At 40.6% G+C, this 19754-nt stretch overlaps 1 protein-coding gene across 2 annotated transcripts in view; it reads left to right on the forward strand.

Moving 5' to 3' along the window:
- AFG3L2 (AFG3 like matrix AAA peptidase subunit 2) overlaps positions 1 to 19754 on the forward strand; it is a 217583-nt gene that overhangs the window by 57126 nt on the left and 140703 nt on the right. For both annotated transcript variants that reach the window (XM_078687596.1, XM_078687597.1), the window contains 3 exons: positions 5907 to 6028; positions 8099 to 8251; positions 18163 to 18237. In XM_078687596.1, the coding sequence (XP_078543722.1) occupies positions 5907 to 6028; positions 8099 to 8251; positions 18163 to 18237 (350 nt within the window). The remainder of the gene's footprint in view (positions 1 to 5906; positions 6029 to 8098; positions 8252 to 18162; positions 18238 to 19754) is intronic.

The following is a 19754-nucleotide window of genomic DNA, read 5'->3' on the forward strand; positions in this document are numbered from 1 at the left end:
TAATAATCTGGATTTTCGTGCAGGTTAATAAATCTGCACCCTAAATTTGTACTTGTACTTCTCAGCTCATTTGCTCCAGAGTTATGGGAAGTCCCCACTGATATAGGGCGCACTTTGTGACCAGCCTAAGCTTTAGAATATGAAAGTTTAGGTGCATGAGCAACCTGTACCCACAACCTCCCACATTCCTGCTAACTTCCTCTTGGTTCATTCTTTTTTCTTTGCGTTCAATTTGATTGAATATTATTTTTGTGCTTTATTTTTGGCCCTACTTGTGTTTATTTCTCTAGCACCTCAATGCCGTTTGCAGCACTTGTTTACACAGCTTTTGCTTATGCTGCTGTTCGCTGGTGTTCCTCATTTCTCGAACGTTGATTCTTACCATTTTTCTTGCTATGCCTGACGCTGCAACACCACCAACCATGTATCTTTTATAGCAGTTTTATTTTCCAACCACATAAAGAAATTGGTTGCAAACAGATCTTCCCAATCGGGAAAATGCCAGCAGTCAATGGCATAAGAGTCCAACTATAGTTCAAGAGAGAGAAACCCAAAGGAGCTTCTCCCGGCCTAACATTTGGGACCTCTTAAGGCACTGTTGTATCTCATCCAAAAGCCTTTCCTCCACGTTTCTCATTGACTAACCAATAGCAGCTTGTAGAGTTCTAAAATCAGATCTTACCTAAAGGTGCTCCGGAGGTCTGAGGACTGCTGCAGCCCTAATCTCATTCTGCCTATTTCGGGATCTCTTGAGTGGTCCAAGACCAGCACACGTTTGACAGCCTCCTCACTGATAACAAAGTGCTCTTCTCTGAATTCCATGTTACCACATCTGCTTGCAAACTCTTTTCAGGTAATGGAAACTCTGACCCCATCATTTCGGAGAGAGGTCTAAAGCAAAGAGAACCTGAGTCTATACCTTCAGGGGTAGCCCTGTGGCTCAAGGTTGGTGGCTCAGGGGACCAGGTCCTTGCCTCAGCAGCTTCACTCTTTTCACAGAAGCGTTGTTTGCTTATATTTCACAGATTCTTGGTGGCCCTAGAGTGCTAGAGAGTGGGCATATTTGGGTGTTTATTTATTAGTTTGTCGCTCGTGGAGGTGGCTGTTGCATCTGGATCCTCTCTACTGTTGATGAAGGGGGCTCGCCTGTGGAGTTGCCTACCTCAAAACCTTGTTAGTGCTTCTAGCTTGAGTGGGAAGACCACAGATGTTGGCAGCTGAAAGAGCAGAGTTGTTGTAAAACCAGTTGAATTTTAAGGGCATGGGGGTGTATTGCTTCTGATTTGAAACAGTAGGACACAGCTAAACTCAGTACTCCCAAGAGGAGGCCAATGTACGGCTACACCTTTAAATAACACATGTACAAAAATAACTCTACACTCTCAAGACGAGGCAAGGAAACCGATTAAGATGCATTTAAAATGAAACATGTGTATTTAATAATTCAACACTTTTAGAAGGAAGGCAAAATGTATCAGTTAATGCAGATTCCCAACTATCAACCAAAAGGAGTCAAATGCAAGTAGCATATACACAAAATAAGGAAACATATATAATATGTACATGAACCGAAGGAACTCGGGATGTATACACATAAAGTGGATAAAGAGATCCCCTCGAGCGTGTTTCACTCATCATTCTGGTCAATAACCAGGAACCCCTTGGCGGTCAGCTTGAAGTCTTGATCGGCAACTATCAAAGATTTCCCCATGGCAGTGCTTCCACCCCAGCAGGTGAGCTTTTGATTCAGCACCAAGATTCTCCACCTTTAATACCTTTTACTTAACCTGAGGATAAGTTTCTAGAAACCTCACCCCTGTCCTCTGTTACAAAAACCAAACTGACTAAAGCTGGCCATGCTCCTGTAGTTTGACTCCGAGACAGAGTAGTACATTCCGCACATTTGTCTGGCAACAACAATCTTTGCTCTGAAAGGTACCAGGCACGCATCCTACACAACATGTTCCAGCTTACTCTGTACGATGAAGAGCGAAAAGATCCACTCCCACCCTGCAACTGTGTGAGAGAACAGTTATACAAAATAGAGTCTGATCAATGTATCGTTCCTAACGGGGGGCTATAAACTCTGTCCCAGTTGCCAATTCTGTGGTACCCTTTAGCTTTCAATAGACATTTTCTAAGCTATAACCCTCCTCCCTGCACCTCTGGGAGCCTAACTGGTTTATATGACCACCACGCTCAAAATCTTAGAATGCATCAAAGTGCAATGAGCCCCACATTCTCCCTCCTGATCCATTATCACTGCTTTGCAGGCAGCCAACTCCCTCTTATTCTTCTGACAGTTCCTTCAAGTATCACATGTCCGGGCTTCTTCAGCTAAGGGTCTACAAAGACAAGGGCCCATATTTTGTAGATCAGAAAGGGCCTAACGGCAGAAACCCCTCCCCTTGGGTAAGCCAGGATTTCCATGTGCCTCACACTGTTGTACGAAACATATCCACCCTCATCCCTAGGCAGACGTAACGACAACGTCATCTAAATATCACCCCCGGCACATGAACACCACTAGTAGCATAAACATGCCTGCATCATCACACACTCCAGTCACCCACTCTACAAACATCGAAGACATTATCTTTCGAGACTGGGCACTTATGCAAGGGTAGATGAAACTCAGAGGGATATCTCAGTGTAAATGACCTAGACTCTAGGCATCATCCTAACTTTGAGACCTGAAGCCAACTACAAGTAGTTCAGGAAGCTCCAGAAAGTGAGCAGTTCTGAGTTGCATTTCACTAAACACATTACAGGGGTTACTATCAAAGGCTCTTGGACATGGTTACTCACCTCTCTAATTGAAGTCTAACCTCCCCTTCAGAAGAGCTCTCTGTATTTTTTTTATCCTGCTGTCAAGCACTTTGAAGTAACTGAAAGGGGATACTGTAGCAATTTATATTCTTTTGAGGGGTAAATGACACCAAGCAAGAACTTCCTCAGATTTGAACCTACACTTCATCTTACCATCTATTACCAGCTCCAAAGAAACTCGAAAACCATTTATTTTTTGAAAACTAAAAAAATTCCCCGGAACCAGTGGGATTCGTGGTTGTTTTTGTAAGAGATTCCATGAATTATTTTCAATTCAACTCGCTTATATGAAAATAGTACTGGGTTCCTTCACGGAGGTTAACATTTCTGAAATGCCCAGACCGTGGAAAAACCTCAACCTCTGAGCTTCCTCAATCACTTACAGTGTGAAAATCTCCAACTTATTTACCAGTAGAATATAACCTATTCCACTGTGGTTGATTGAACTACACCAATCCAGGTTCGAAGCCGCACATGGCAGGCAGACTCATAATGGCATTTAGAACATTGGAATGTTGGGAGCTCCATTGAAAACAATGGAGTACCTCTGGGCTTATAATGGCTGGTATAAGCCTGGAGCTCCAACATTCCAATGTTTCTTTGTTCACAGCTCTGGCTGTGAACAAAGGCTTCAGGGAGCCTGAGGGGATTTCAATCAATCCCTTTGTTTTATTTGTTAGAACATTCTGCCCTCTGGTGGCAGAATGTTCTAATAGCTTTATAGCCCTTCGTAGCTGGGCTATACCGGCTATTAAAGTCCCTCTCCCTTGTTAAAGGACCTCGCCAAACGCTGGAGAGGGCCTTTAATAGCTGGTATAGCCCTTTACGGCGGGCTATAAGGCTATAATAATGGGTGGTTTACGTTGTTTAAAATGTTGTAAGGAAGATTGCCCTGCAGTGTTGGTAACCGTCAAACCAGAGTGGCATTTACCTAACTGAATTTGTCCCCATATTGACAAAGCAATTGAAGAAGCGGGAATGGGAATAACCTACTAGAAATGAGTCTTAATGAACCATGTAGCCATCCATCATAGTACTAACTAATGTTAATATGTGCTAGAAGCATGAAGACCACATCTTGCCCTCTTACTCGTGCCCCACCCGCTTAAGTTTCCTGTAATATTTTGCACCTACTAACCCAACCATCCTTCTGGTTAGTATCCCTTTTAAAATATACCCCTCCTTGTAGAACCCAGTAAAGGAATTTGATTCTTCTTTTCATTTTGTTAATGAGTGCAACCTCTGAAGCAATAAGCATCTAGCCACCAGTCCAGAGATGTACAAAATATATATTGAGGACCATTATCTATGCATCTGATTGAGTCCAAGGCAGTGCTAGTCCAGGCATTGGGTTATTTGCCTTCCTTTGCCTTATTCATGCATGGCGATATAGTAAAGATGCTGTCTCAAAAAAGAGTCAACAAGAAAGACCTAACTGTTTTTCCTCCCTCTTTACTACAGTGTGCTTTCACGAGGTTTCAACGGTATCGATCAGATCTGTGCAAAAAAAAAAACCAAAAGCTCAAACGTCACAGGCATGATTTCCAGGAGTGTCTCAGTTGATTCAGTCAGTGCAAAAAAGAAAATAGTAGTGATCACATGCGAGGGGGAGAGAATATGCTTGAAGGAAATTGACATGAGGTGATGCCCTCCAAAAAACAACATGTACATAAAGGGTAACATCCAATGAAACATTACTGTGTCGTGTCGTAACTTCAGGGACCTCATGTCAGTTAAATATAAGGTTTGGGTAACCCACAAAAGAAGCTTTAGTAGGAGTTTAGGGGCTAACTTATATAGCCCAGTTGGTAAAGAGCTCTTGGAATCTCTCTGCAGGAATAAGAGAAAGACCGTACTCTATGTCCTAAACTGTGGTTCTTTGTACGTGTAACTAGTATTGTCCCTTAGTGAAGTTAACATGATCATTCCAGATACTTGTATTGTTGGAGGAGATCAGAAGTCGCAGACCAGCCTTGCATTATTTTGGAAGAATGTGTTTGGTGCCCCGCAAATGATGATTCTGGGCTGTACGACCTCAGAATCCTTGGGGCTAATTATTTTCAGTATAAGGTGTGCGACTTTGGAGTGCATAACCACTGCCGACCTTAAAAAAGTTGCTATGGCACCCGACTATCAACCAAATAGATGATTGTTGTTGTATGGACAAGGGTGGAAGTATGAATTGTATGTGGTGCCGAAAATTAAGAGAGACCTAAGGAACAGATCCCATATACTTGTCTGAAGGTAACTTAACATTTTTACTTTGAAATACATATGGTCCATACCTTTTCATGCGAAATTACCTGTCTAATTTAGTCCTAAAGATTTAGTTTGGACAAAGTTTATGGAATAAAGTTAACATTGCTTTTTTTAGAGCCTGGAAAGGCCAAAGCTTAGATCCTAACTATTGCCCTTTTCTACAGCCTAGAACTGGCCAGACCAAATATAACTTGGCCACACTTTGTCGGAAAATAAATTATTCTAACTCAGTTCGAGCCACTTTGGGCACTCTGACCAGGTAGTTTGAATGGACAAAGTTCAAATGTAAAACTGTTTCTTCAAACATTTCAAATGTTTTCAAGGTAAATAATCTGAACTGTAGCCTAATGCGGATTCTGATTGTACCCAAAGAGTCATTTGTTTCCTTATGTCAACCAGTCATGGGGTGCTTATTTAAAGGGGGTGCTGCCATTTCATTACTCTTTTTATTGCAAACATTTAAACCTGTTCTTCTAACACAACGATGAAAGAGCCTAAGAGTGGGAGATGACAATCAGTGTTGTATACCTGGAAATACATTGCACCTGAACTAAAGTACATTCAATAACTTTTGACTTGTATGTGTGGATAGAAAGGGCACTTGGAGTACTCTGTTGGGGAATAGATTTTGGGCGTAATGGGGAGGTCATGTATTATACCTCTCAGTATTACTTGCATATAGAAAATGACAGTAGTTAGAAAACAATAATATGTTCAAAAGGAAAAAAATGTAGCATGCAGCATGTATTTATTGCTTGATGTTAACTAAATTAATAGATCTGATGTAGATTGTTAATTAAGTCCATTGCTTGTTTTAGAATCTAAGCAGAATAATGAGCAGCGGCCTCCAGGAGGGAATGATGGTGCTGGTGGCGGAGGCGGCGGAAAAAAGGGTGGCAAGAAAGAAGACCCCTCTGGCTGGTGGTCCAGAATACAGAAGGTCTTGATTGATTCATAATAATGCATATGGAGAATTTTTGCAGCACTATCCTTCCTTTCTAAACCTCTGCTTTTATAGACTGTGCCTCCTTTGATGCTTTTTAAAGGATCTATTATTGACTTTCTGTTGAGCATGCCATTTCTATGCAGAAAATTTGAAATATCCGATTTTATATCCGGAAGCAGTAGCTTCCCTAGTTAAGACTGTTTCACGTATTCTGTAAGGCCTGGTGGTTTTATTACTAAAACCATATATGCAATTTGAGGTTCTAGATTCCTCACAGCCAGTCCGCCCTACAAAGAAGAGCAGCATACTGGCCTTGTGTATCTAAGCCTGTCTATACAGCGCTTTCCTATGCGCTAAGCAAGTTTTTCAACTGGCCGCTTAGTTATATCATAGTTGCTTTGTTCCTACCCTAAAATGAAGGGATTTCATAATTTGTGGAGCTGAAAAGCCTTTGTCATGAGTATAAGAAAATTATTGTGAAGTTCATATGCCGATTGTTGTGATGTTGAGTCTGGGTCTGATTTAGAGTTCGGCGGACAGGTTACTACGTCACTTACATGATGTTTTTCCCATTCTCCGTATTCCAAGTGCCATCAGATATAATGCTCTTGTAATTCGGCAGAAGGGGTATCCATCACATTTGTGACAAAGTAAGTAACCCGTCCGCCGATTTCTTAACTAGCCTCTCTCTTTTTAAGGGCATGGGGCCACAAAAAACAATCTGAATCATAGGTTGGCACCTTAGTAGTCAACGCACTTACCTGTCGATGAACATGTTCAAAAGGGTTGTCTCATGACTTTACAAGTAACGTTTTTTTTTTTTTTACTAAATGAAATGTTTGGCCAAGAAGATCTGAAAGTCATATTCCCACTAGACTTTGGGGGACAATGAAATACTTTGAAGATTTCCAGTGTTATACTGTTGAGACACTGGATGGGAGTACAAAAGAAGAGTGCAGCATAACTTGTCATGCTATCCTTACAACAAGAATAGATTGTGATGGATGGAGCATTTGCCAAGAAAGACACTGGATAGGCAAGGATAAGATCCCCTATTCATGTATGGAATAGCTCTCATAATGATATGGGTGGGATGTAAGATTTCAAATGTGGAATGCTACCAGAATAAGCAAGCAGTGGTAGTCAATATGAAGAATATTATTTGAGTGCAGTAATAAGGAATGCTGAAAGTACCAAACAGTTATTTAAATTGTGTGTATTGTAACAGCGCTACAAAACACTTACATAGACGTTTGGAAATGTGATCCATCTGGAACATTTAGTCTCTTCAGCACCAGAAGCAATAAACAGCTAAAATATTGTAGCAGGAACTCTGCTCGTCATGTACTTTAAATAATTTTCAGCTATTTAGCTATCTTGAAACTTCTCAAATACAAGGGCTTGTTATAACTTTATGATCTTCTCATTAGCCAGAGTGGTGCAAAGAGCCATCGTGCTATTTAGTTTTTCAAAACTTCCCAATGAATGGCTAAATTCTGTATGTGTTTATCCAAATTATACTTAATCGTTGCCTTTGTCCATAAAACTGCATATCGTATTGATACCAGTCAAAACAGTATGGAAATATTCTATTTCAGATTGACATAATTTCAAAAACGTTGTAAAACAACACGACACAGCATTTTTAACAAACTGTAACAAAAGAAATAAAAAGAGATATTTGAGGAAAGCACGGTTCTACATGAAATATAGAGCAGTTTCTCATTGGGTCACTGGATTTACATTGACTTATTGACAACACTGGCTATTGCCATTGGTTATGTTTTTGGTTCCAAAATATACAGAAATACTGTAGGTGTCTGCCATTGATCAGAGCCAGAGCACCTTTCTGTTTACCTTTGTAATTGGATTATATTTTTTAATGTTCCCGAGGTTAAACATAATACATTTTTCATATACAAAGCGACCAATAGGCTCATAAAGGCACTTAAAATAATTTATTTGTAATTGTTGTCAGCTGTTGAATCTCCTTTGCGATTTAGGCAATGTCTCATTTTAGTACATAATTGGTTGACAATCTTTTTTTCCCATCTTTCATCTTAGGGCGACATACCTTGGGATGATAAAGAGTTCCGGTTTTACTTCATGGCTAGTGCCCTTTTCTGGGCCGGTGTAACCTACTATGTGTTCTTCAGGAACTCATCAAGAGAGATCACTTGGAAAGACTTTGTCAACAATTATCTTACCAAGGGAGTTGTGAGTATTGGACATACACTACAATAAAATAGAATCTGCTGATAGGAAAATGCTGGATTGTTTGCATGCCATTGAAGGAAAGTAAGACAAACCTGTTTAGTAAAGTAATCGCAAATAATCACAAAAATAAGCATTGCAGAATATTTCTTTATTAGATGTTGATTTTGCTTTGAGGTTTAATATGACAACTGTTCCATTAAAGTTTTATCTCATGCATCAGTTTCTCTGCTCCCCTGTTGCTAGATACCTTTACACAGGCTATTCTTAATTTCTGCCTTTAATGAGGGGACTCAATTATATTCCTAATCTGTTCTAATCACAGCAGCAAATGGACAACTGAGGATCATTTGGATATTAGATTTTCTAAAAGACTTTGCAAGAAAGAGGTATTCAACCCCAAACTGTTCAGACTTTCCAGGTGACTGATTTGGTTTGGTGATAAAACATCTCTGGTTTGTGGCTATCATAGTAAGTAAAATGCACTTTTATTTGTGCTCATTTGGTAGTCATCACAGTGATGTGAACAATCAACTCCAAATACAATTAATTCCATGTCTGTATGACAGGTTATGAAATCTCTGAGGAGCGAGACTGGAAGGATTTGTAGCCTGCCTGGGCTGTGGTATATTCCTTGAGCAAGTTATTGAATAAATAAAAAATCACAGTTTGCTCCTCTGCAGATGGTCTGTGTCATTTGAGACACTGTGAAAACTTCTTATGCGAGCTATTTTTTTGCGATTCAGTATTTGGAAGGGGTGGAATTTGGGCATCCCTTTCAAATACTGAACCGGTATGGTATGTATTACTGTTTTGCCCCTGAATCCCAGTCACAAAACAGTAATACTTTACAACCAGTTTAAATTACAACCAGTTTAAAAATTGTAGTAACCCATTCGCAAAGGGAAAAGGGTTACCTACAGTTAAAAATGGAACTTCAAAGTTTATTCTTTTCTATTTAAACACATCCAGTTTTCTTTTAAGAAATATGGGCTGCATTTAATAAAAAAAAAAAAAAAGATTGCTTTATCAAAAAGTAATTACAGACATGGTGGTCTACTGACCCCAGCAGGCCACCATCTCTGTGATGGCTTTGATTCCTAATGGGTTACAAATTGTGACTTACCTCAATAGTATTTATGAGGTAGGTCGATTTGCAACCTATTAAGAATCGCTAATTGGGAATAAAAGTACTTCACACATTACGAATATTGATTTCCTAATTGTGATTCAGTGATAATTGCAGTTAAGAAATCGGTATAACTAATGTTTGTACCTATGATCTTTAAACCTGTCTCTGGGTCTAAATCTGTTGATTCCAGGTAAATTCCTACCTGGGTGGGTTTTTTAGCTACTTTTCTTCTGACTCTGGTGATCCTAACAGAAATCGTGCTCTCCTTCCTGAACGATCAGGGTTTTTTCTGTTATTCATTTCTCTTCAATTTTTGTGAAAGCCATGCAGTTCCATTTGAGATGTTTTGGTAACTAACCCATCTTTCACCCTTAAATGGAGCCCAATACTGGAGACCAAGCTTCCAAATTGCCCTGCTGCTTCCTATGATATACTTGTTCTTTGTGAGAAAGCTTGTATTGATCCTGTATATGCTGCACCTGTTGCATGCTTTTACCTAAGGAAACTTGATACGCGAGTCAAGCTTTCACCGCTGCTTGAGCTCTGCCATGTGTCTTGTACTATTGCTGCTCGTACTGTGTTTTGTATGAGGAACAGGGTCAAGACTGATTTGTATACGGCTGGGTCTGAACTGGGGTGGCGCAGTGAGCTAAAGAAGGATGATTGGAACAACCCAGATCAATGACTGGGGGTGAGTGTCTGAAAAGTTTCAGGGCTCCATCCATCATCTCCTTGTGTTTGTTTTGTGTCTATGAACCTGCACTTCTGTTAGCATGCTGCACTTTTTCTGTAAGTTAGCGTAACTTGAGCAAACTTTGGTGATACAAAATCATTGCCTCAGTTTTATGTACTTCTTTTTTTAAAGCGTTTAGTAGGCAATCAGGTTTAACAGTTGATAGCAAGGTAACACACACATGGTGAATCATAGTACAATGCACTCTGTGAGCCAGAAATCTATGTGAAATCAACCCACATCTGGGATGTCATTTCTACTTCAGCAATAGTTACACTTTATACCAGGAGAACTGAATACTCAAACTCTTATTGAGATAAACCTGATGAGTTTTTGTGTGAACTTTTGTTGCTTTTGCTGAAAATGTATACTTTATAACTGTGCACATTGTCATCCAGTTTACTGCCAGATTCTATTCTTTAAATCTTAAGTTTACTCATTTTCATTTAGCTAATTTTAAAGAGTTTCTGTTGCTGCATTCTGGATGGCTTTTAAAAATGAATCCAATCTGATGCATGAGTGGCCCGTGATCCAGGTAGGCAGTGCCTTACACAGGTGTGCTACAGAGGCCTGTCCATGACTGGGGTTGCCAGTGAGACTGAGGCCACCCGTGGTGCCACCCACCTCGTGAGGCGATGGACATGGAAGAATGCCGGAGGACCCTGCTCTGGGTAGACTGCCTGGCCAGGGTTGCTGTATCACCCACAGGTGGGCTGACTGCAAGCAGTGCTGGGCGGAGCCCAGAGGCCTACCTAGAGATAGGAGAGAATTGCAGTACGATGGGGTGCGAGCCAGATCAGATACACTGTAGATGTCACAGTAGTGTGGCCATGGTGTTGATTTGAGTAAGAGGGACATCTAAGGTGCCTGATAATGCTTTGTAAGATAATGTGATATGAGTGAGGAGTTCTACTGGGCAAAGGGTCTCGTCCAGTTTCAGGTCTGCCCTGTTGGCAGTCCACATCCGTATTTAAACAAAAAGAAGATGGGAGCACACTGCCTAACATCCCTGCTGTCAGTTCGCCCCAATGCATCATGCTAAACTCAGTACTGTGCATGATAACACTTACTTCAGTAACTGTCTGTAGGTTTGTTGGTGGAGCTAGTGCTATATATCTTTAGGGGCGTCATTCAGGATAGTATTCCTTTTTCAGTAGAGAGCAACACATTGTTCTGAGGGTACCGGAAATGCTGGCCAAAGTCCTCTCAGGTCTCTGTACTCACTCACTGGAACAGGTGCCTCAGCCAGAGCTTGTCATCTCAATAGCTCAAGTGAGCCTTTTCAAACAAATAGAGGGCGGGAGCATCAGTATTTCAACATCACTTGTGGAATTCAGACCCTGTTCATTGACTCTTTTTTCCTCCTTTAAACAGTTAGTCTCCCCAATGTGGCACTTGTTTGGACAACTCCAGTGCTGGATTGTATATATACCTAAGGCACTTGTGATTCATACATTACACGTGCCTACAGCATGGGCTATTCAGACTCTAAGCAGGGCAGTTTTTCTTTTGATCACTGGATAAGATATCGGGACCGGGCTCCTCAACAGACACCATTTCGAAGGACCTAAAAGCTAGCCTAGCTTTGATCGACCATAAACTGGACTCTTATCATAAGGTTGGAAAGACTGATAGAGAGAATAGATTGCTAGATCATACGTCTAGATTGAGCAGAAAGGTGAATATCAGACCTGAAAGAGAACTCGGTGACCACTGCAGAAAAGTTTAAAAAAAGAAAAAAAAGAAAAAGTGACAAGCTTGTGGCTTTCATTGCGGAAAAGAATGAGGACCTTAAGGCTCACTCTAGGTGAAATAACATCAGGATAACTGGAGTGGACAAGTCAACTAATATGAGGCATTCAGACCTTTTTGTGGAGATGCTATTGTTGGCACTTTTTCACAAGACCGCATTCTCTGCTATGTTTCCGGTGGAGCAAATGTAATGATCCTTGGGGCTGAGACCTCAGCCTGGGGCATTAGGTAAATATTTATACTTCGGTTGTGGAAGCGCTAAATAGTGTGGTATCTATTTCAAGGTTAATCATAGGTGAGACACGATTGTACTGGGTATAAATATGACCATCAACCTAGTTCCCGGGCTGAACGTGTTTTGGAGTAAGCCCTATTGTTCTGTTGCGAGTTGTGTTTCAGCTTTGGTATAGGCACACACAGAAAGTGGTTGCCTTCATTATTGCTGCTGGTTATTCTGTGTTTCGCATGTCTCATAGCACCATTTCATAGGTAAAGACAGTGCAAATGAATACCGCTGAAGTTCTATTACCATTTGATGAAGCTTTCCTGTGCATCTTAGTTTCTAATGCTAGCTTGTTAGTTAATCTTTATTACCTATAAATAAGCCATAAAAGCACAACAGTTCATATAAATAATACATAATAGATGCAAATAAATACTTAAAAACATCAATGGGATGATAAAACCCATTAATCAAGGATAGATATTCTTAGAAAAATCATTATTAGTTCCATAGGATTTTATAATTTTCAAAGCTAAGTGAATAAAACCAATTACTGTACTACAAAACATTTTTAAGATTATTTAAAACAAAATGTTATTGTTACTTTATCTTAAACAGCAATCAATCATTCATGAAGCCAATTGTCTTGTCTAGTTTTAGGTGTATTCGAGTCGATGTATTATATATCTGGATGCAATAACAGAAATCTTACAGAGGCATCAAAATACCAGATAGGTGACACACTAAAGGAATCGCAGAAATGTAGTTTACATGTTGAAGTAACACCCTTAAAGAGGACACGCTCTTTTAGAGACCCCATACATTTTTCATTACACTTCAATCCCAGCCTCAGGCAGAATACAGAACTCAGTGTGCAGTTAGAACATTCCACCCAGGGCAATAATGGTTGACGTCAACAGTTCCCATTACTTTTTATAGTTGCATGCTAGCCTCCTACATAACAAGTTGTTTTCACAAAGAATGTAACTTAAGACTCTAAATGTAGTGCACATTCTTTTTATTGAACCATCATGGTTACCCTACACAGTTATGATGTAGTGTAGTTCCTATATTCCCAATAGGCTCTGCGCATTGAAATAATATATCCAATAGATTTGACGTAGGACTTATGTCGACTAGGTCTCTATAGAATATATTAGACTTAATTGTGAGTGCCAGCTAGCTCAGAGGTCACTAGAAACTTTCTCGAATTCACAAGAAGAGATTCGTTTCTGACCGCATAAACATGACAACTTTGTTTCCCCAAGATAAAACGTATCTTCAGAGTCGTGGAAACAATAGATAGATATTTTACTCAGTCATTCGTGCATGCTTCGTTTCATGAGAGGTGCAGAGAAAGAGAGAGACAGGCGTTTTCAATAAAAGGATTTATTGAACAGTCTTCTTTCTCATGCAAAAGAAATGAACTGCTACAATCGTAATACTGGCTGTAAAGTATAATGCGTACAGCAGGAAGAGTATTATAAAATAATACTGTAAAAGCATGGTATGGTTTCTAAGCCATAAAATAAATATATAAATAACAAAGCTAAAAGTACTCAACTGGTGCTTCTAAAATACGCCTACCCCAATGTACCTAACCTAGGTCTAGTACAAGGGAAGAAGTATGGTGTAGCATAGGTTTAGTTTCTTTTTGCCAAGAATCTATCCAAGATTTCTCTTAGGGTCTAATCAGCTCCGTACCTTGGTTTTAGAATGAAGGAGGTCTGGTATCTCTGTCTCAGACTCGGTTTCCCAACACCCCGCAAGGGGAGTTGGAAACACTGGAGCTGGATTCTCAGCGAGGGAAAGGCAGCCTCTCTGTCAGTGCGTCAGCTGGAGGGTCGGCTTCCTTCGGCTCTTGCTGTAGCAAGCTGCGTCGGGCAAGTAGATAGTAGAGCTGCTCCGAACCACTGTGTGTTTGCTAGGGCAAGTGTAGGCGTATTAATACCTTGAAGGTGCCTGGTTTGACGTAAAGTCGAACATAATAACGTCACCAAAGAACCCCAAGGGAATAGTAGTTCTTTGAAAACTCCATGATTTCTAGGACCAATCAATATTCAAGAAAGGGGATGTCCCTGACTGCTGAAGCCGAGTTTCCCAAGAAATCGCTGTGGCTTTTTGGAACTAGTGGAAGTAGCCATGCCTCTATTTGGACTGGATGGGTTATGTCTAAATATGGTTATGATTTCTCTGCCTATATAAGGGAACAACATAATTTCAAAACTGGAGTTACCTCCAGGTGTTTAAAATGGTCCAATATTGAGAGCGCTGGAGTTGAAGCTGAAAGCAGTGCGAGTTTCTTACAGTGCTAGCCAGTGGGTCAGAAAGGTGTTCAGAATACATGGTTATCCAGTTCTTGGCCTCTCTGCAAAGCGCACAGAGCAGTGATCATGTATTTCAGTTGCTATTGTGATTTTGTGCAAATGTGTATGAAGGAGGTGCACAAGGCGAAAATAAATGAAAGATGCAGGGAAGTGCACTCAGGAGAGAGTGCAAAGAGGGTGCTGAAGAGGTATAACATATGCAGTCTCATAATTTCAAAACTGAAACATTTTCAAGATTATTTAAAACAAAATGTTATTGTTACTTTATCTTAAACAGCAAACAATCATTCACGAAGCCAATTGTCTTGTCTAGTTTTAGGTGTATTTGAGTCGATGTATTATATATCTGGATGCAATAACAGAAATCTCACAGAGGCATCAAAATACCAGTTGGGTGGCACACTAAAGGAATCGCAGAAATGTAGTTTACATGTTGAAGTAACACCCTTAAAGAGGACACGCTCTTTTAGAGACCCCATACATGTTTCATTCCACTTTAATCCCAGCCTCAGGCAGAATACAGAACTCAATGTGCAGTTAGAACATTCCACCCAGGGCACTAATGGCTGACGTCAACAGTTCCCATTACTTTTTATAGTTTCATGCTAGCCTCCTACATAACAAGTTGTTTTCACAAAGAATGTAACTCAAGACTCTAAATTTAGTGCACATTCTTTTTATTGAACCATCATGGTTACCCTACATAGTTATATTGTTAAAGGAGTGCAGCCCCGTGCACATAGAAAAGCATTTAGACTGCAGCAACACAGCCCTGGAAAGTATCTGCACAGAGCTTTAAGTGGGCTGGGTCCCTCTGGGTATGAGGCCCAGTAGTAAGTAACAACCTACACTGAAACTGGTCCCTGCTGGGCCCTAAAACTATGTCCTTAACTTCACTGCCAAATGACACTGAACGATTTCAGAAAAATGAATGTGAAATACGCCAAGGTAATCCATGTCACCGATTTAGTTCCTGTTTATAGTTCACATGTTTTGCCTAATCTTGCATTCCCTAATAGTGTTTGTTTTTTCCAGGATGTTTTGTTGCAGTAATTTTTCTGGGAAGCATGTTACTTATGGATAGTGCATATTTCAATCTGAGTTGCCTCCAGGTGTTTGCAAACGACCACGAGGCAGTGTACACAGAGCGGTGGTCATGCACTCTGGTTGCAATTCTGATTCTGTTCAAATGTGTGTGAAGGAAATACACAGATATCAAAATATTTACAAGCCAGAAGTAAAAGAAAATGCAGTGCCTACAGATGAGTAAGTGTGTTGTGTGTTTGAGGGCGGTGAAGTGATGGAGATACACGAAAGTGCATTCAAGAGAGAATGAAAAGAGGGTGCTGAAGAGGACAAAGAAGAGGTGTTATATATGCAGATGGAGGAGATGCGAAGAGAAAAGAGGCGCACATGTCTAACACAGAGTGAGCATAATGGGAGTGGTTGAGACACTGAAGACCACTGCCCCTACCATAGACCTCAGTCATGTTTAATTCACAGTCTCATAATTGAAACATTTTCAATATTTATTATTTACAACAAAACAAAATAATTTTTACTCATTTATCTTAAACCGATAACTGTTGACAAAACCAATAGTCTTATCTGGTATTATATGACTGTAAGTTGTTGGGTAATAAATCTGGATGTGGTGACCGAAAGCTCAGAGAGGAACCAAAATACCAGTCGGGCGGCACACTATGGGAATCACAGAAACGTAAATGTAAGTTCTCAAGCCATGCCCTACAGTATATAGACCACACTCCTTTTAGAGACCCCCCCGACACACACATACCACAAACACTTTTTGCACCCCATGTATAGCCCTAAATATGCTTAAAAGCTCATTTAACAAAATTATTTTGAGCTCGGTTATGCATTGTTCCTGAACTCGCCACAGTTCTTCCTAGCCCTCTTTCGATACAGCTCTTGTTTTCAGTCTCTCTGATCGTACAACAGCATCATCACACCGCAGCAATGTAAGGTAGGGCAGATCAGGTGCTAATAATCACAATACCTGGGTTTTGCTTTTCTTGAATACCTTTTCTTTTATATTTCTCACAAGTTGTAAGGGGGTTCCAAAATAAGAATAGCTGCTAGGACTGGAATCTGGCTGGCTCCCTGTCTACGCCAGCACTGTGTGGGGAAACTTGCTCTGCTACCGCCTGTCTTCTACCTGTGCACTGTATGTGGGGGGTTCTTGTGCTTCTGCTACAGGCGGCCCCTGTACTGTGTGCGAGGGCAGAATGTGCTGAAGCTTCCTGGACTTCTGCACTTGTTCTGCCTGTGTGCGGTTATTGTGTTCTGCCTCTCAGGACGGCCCCTCCGTTTGAGAGGTTGAGCGTCCCCCACTTAAAAAAAATCCCACCATAGATAAAAAATCCAAAATGTCATCCCCCGTCCTGAGCCGAGCGTCAGGACAGGGCCGCTGCTGAGTGACAGAAGCATATCACGCAGCAAGGAGGAGGGTGGGCTAATATGGCACTGTTGAAAGTGCGCATGTCTTTTTGGATGGCCATCTTGCGACGGCCAGCCACACATGCGCACGTGAGGCCGCTCCCACCAACCAGCTGCTCTCATACTGGTGAGAGGAGCCGTAGATTGGCCAAGGTAGTTGCTGCTTCCAGTTCCTATGTGTAAAGAGGCCTGAGTGTGGATGTTGCAGAGTTCAGGTACGTTTTTTTTTCTTTCTATATATTACTTTAAGCCCGCCCACCCCAATAGATGCCAGCCGCCAGTGCTGCTACTGCAGCCCATGCTTCCTCTGTTCTGTGTGTATGGGTGCCTAAACTACTGCTGCATGTACTGTGCCTGTGTTGTGCATATGTGGCAACTTGTGCTGCTGCAGGCCAATCTGCGCCGCTGTATCTCAAATATATGTAAGAAAAACTTGATTAAACTTTTTCTTCACAAAACCAACATGAATATCCACAGACCTAGAGACAGTTTTGGCTTTTTAAAAACCTGCAAAAGCGTTTTTCTTAGAAAGCCAAGCCTCTGCCGTAATTTGAACTAATTTAATATTTTCAGCCATTTTTCTTATGATTTTTTATTTATGTAAGAAGAATGGTTCCAAGGCCTAAAAAAAGAATTGGTCAAGTCGAACTTGATCCTCTCGCCCTTCCTTCCTGACCGGTAGCATCTACACTTTTTCGGAGGTGATGTACATAGTGCTGGTCAGTTGTGACATTACAGTTCTCTCACCAAAATGCCTTTGCTTTAACAATTCAAACTGGTCATTGGTTACGTTTAATCAGTGTGTGAAAATAGTTGGGTCAAGCTACTCCTGAAGAACGTGGGTGCAGAAAGTATGCAGGTAAAGCTTTCAGCAGAACTAGAAATGCAGACCATTTGTAAAAGTCTGACTCGTGGAAGTTACAATATGGCTAAAAACGTCTAGTCAAAATAGGAAAAGGGGAAAAAATACGTTGCTGTGGAATGATAATTTCATTTATTTTGCTAATTTAACCCAATGATGTTCTCGATGGCCACGTGTGGTCTTCAGGAAGTGTGAGCATTGTTTATGCTGTTCAGAGTGTCATTTTGTTTTTGTGCATGGTAAATGTGGGCAAAAATGCGTTTACATTGAACGGATGAAGAATAAAAACTGCACCGTGATGCTCGCCAAATGGTATCTATGCTCACGTGTGCTTTGTACATTGTACTGGTTCGCCCTCAGTAAGTTAGTAGCATTTGTGTATTTTTTAATTAATTAAGTATAATAATATTTTGTTTGCTCTGCAGGTGGACCGGCTTGAAGTGGTGAACAAGCGATATGTCCGTGTGGTTTTCACTCCTGGAAATTTTCCTATTGAAGGGGTAATGCATCTTTAAGGTTTTCATGTTTTTCTTATGTTCAGGTGACTTAATTCCTCGGAGAAGATACAATAAATAGTTTTTCTTTTTTTAAATGTGTTTCCCTTTTAATGTTTCTGCAAATTCGCAATCTGGTTGAGTCATGGTCACAAAATATTTGTTCATCCAACACTGCCAAAGTCATACAAAATTATATGAGCATTCATTCTCCATAACCTGTTCTGATGTCGCACAGTAATGCATCCAGATATTGTTTCCCGTCAGGCTGTTTGGTAAATACTAGGGATTGAACCCATTTTTGCCCTTCTGTAGCTTTGAAAATCTAGGCACAAGGAAGAGGCATTCCTCACTTGAGGAAAATGACAAAGTCAATGAAGTTTGTGTTAAACAAAGGAAAAGGCAGTGTGGTGGTTGTGCTTTCACGTAGAAGAGCGTGTAAGAAGAACACTATTATTTAAGAGGAGAGTCTTGAATGTCCCCCTTCACCAGAGGACAATGAACTGTTCTCACTTGGTGGGTTGCAGTCTCAATACCAAACTATTACTGTTGCCACCCAGCAAAGCCTTACATTTTTAGATGTTCACTCCAGTTAGATTTCAAAAGATGTACTTCCCTCTGAACCCCCTAGTTTGCTCAGAAAAAAATTAAATGTTCGGTTAGTCATTTGGCACTTACTGACTTAAAAAATGTATTCAACTGCTGCAATCAATGAGTGCCTTTACCACTAATAAGTCTATATACATTGGAAAGTCTGATTATACTCTGCCCTTCATGCAATACAATGAAGGGCAGAATATGTGTAGGCAAGATATTACCTTTGTTGGTCGCAAATAACCATGACCTAAGAGCAATTATGGCTAGTGATTTAGTAAGAGATTTAGGACAGTGCTATGTATATCACCTTTTTGTATCTAACTAGAACAAGACACATTTGTTTTTCATACATTTTACAGAATTATCTGTACTATTCTTGCAAAGGCGCATTGATGTTAACATTGATTAACTTGAAATCATTGCCTCAAGGGATGAGTTGAAACAACATATATTTGCAACAGAAGTACACATTGGTCTGTAAAACTGTATCCAGGAGTAACACATCAATAGCAGAAACACATCTCTTAGAATGATATTGTAGCTGTGGCATGCACCTGCTTTGCTCCTCCCAGCTGTTCTTTTAGGTGGACTCACTGTTCCCTTTTTCTGTGACTTCCGCTAATTAAAAATCATGCCAGCCTTCCCAATTTTCACAGATGCTGCACCATAATACAACCTTGTTTTTCAGGTGTGGTTTTTTTCCTCATTTACTTGCACCTTTGTATGACAATGTGACACAGTCTGGTGCCCGGGCCATGCTTTAGTAATCTGTACAAATACATTAGTACTGGCACATTGGACGTCAGAGACATTACCCCCTCTTGGGCATTGTAGTACTCCTAGCCATTTGCATTCCATACGTCAGATTAGCTGCAATAGGTAGAATTCTACAAGGTATCTTGGCTGTATTAAATGGCAACCCTTGC

The sequence above is a fragment of the Lissotriton helveticus genome, chromosome 4_1 (genome assembly GCF_964261635.1).
Source record: "Lissotriton helveticus chromosome 4_1, aLisHel1.1, whole genome shotgun sequence".
NCBI classification, from domain to species: domain Eukaryota; kingdom Metazoa; phylum Chordata; class Amphibia; order Caudata; family Salamandridae; genus Lissotriton; species Lissotriton helveticus.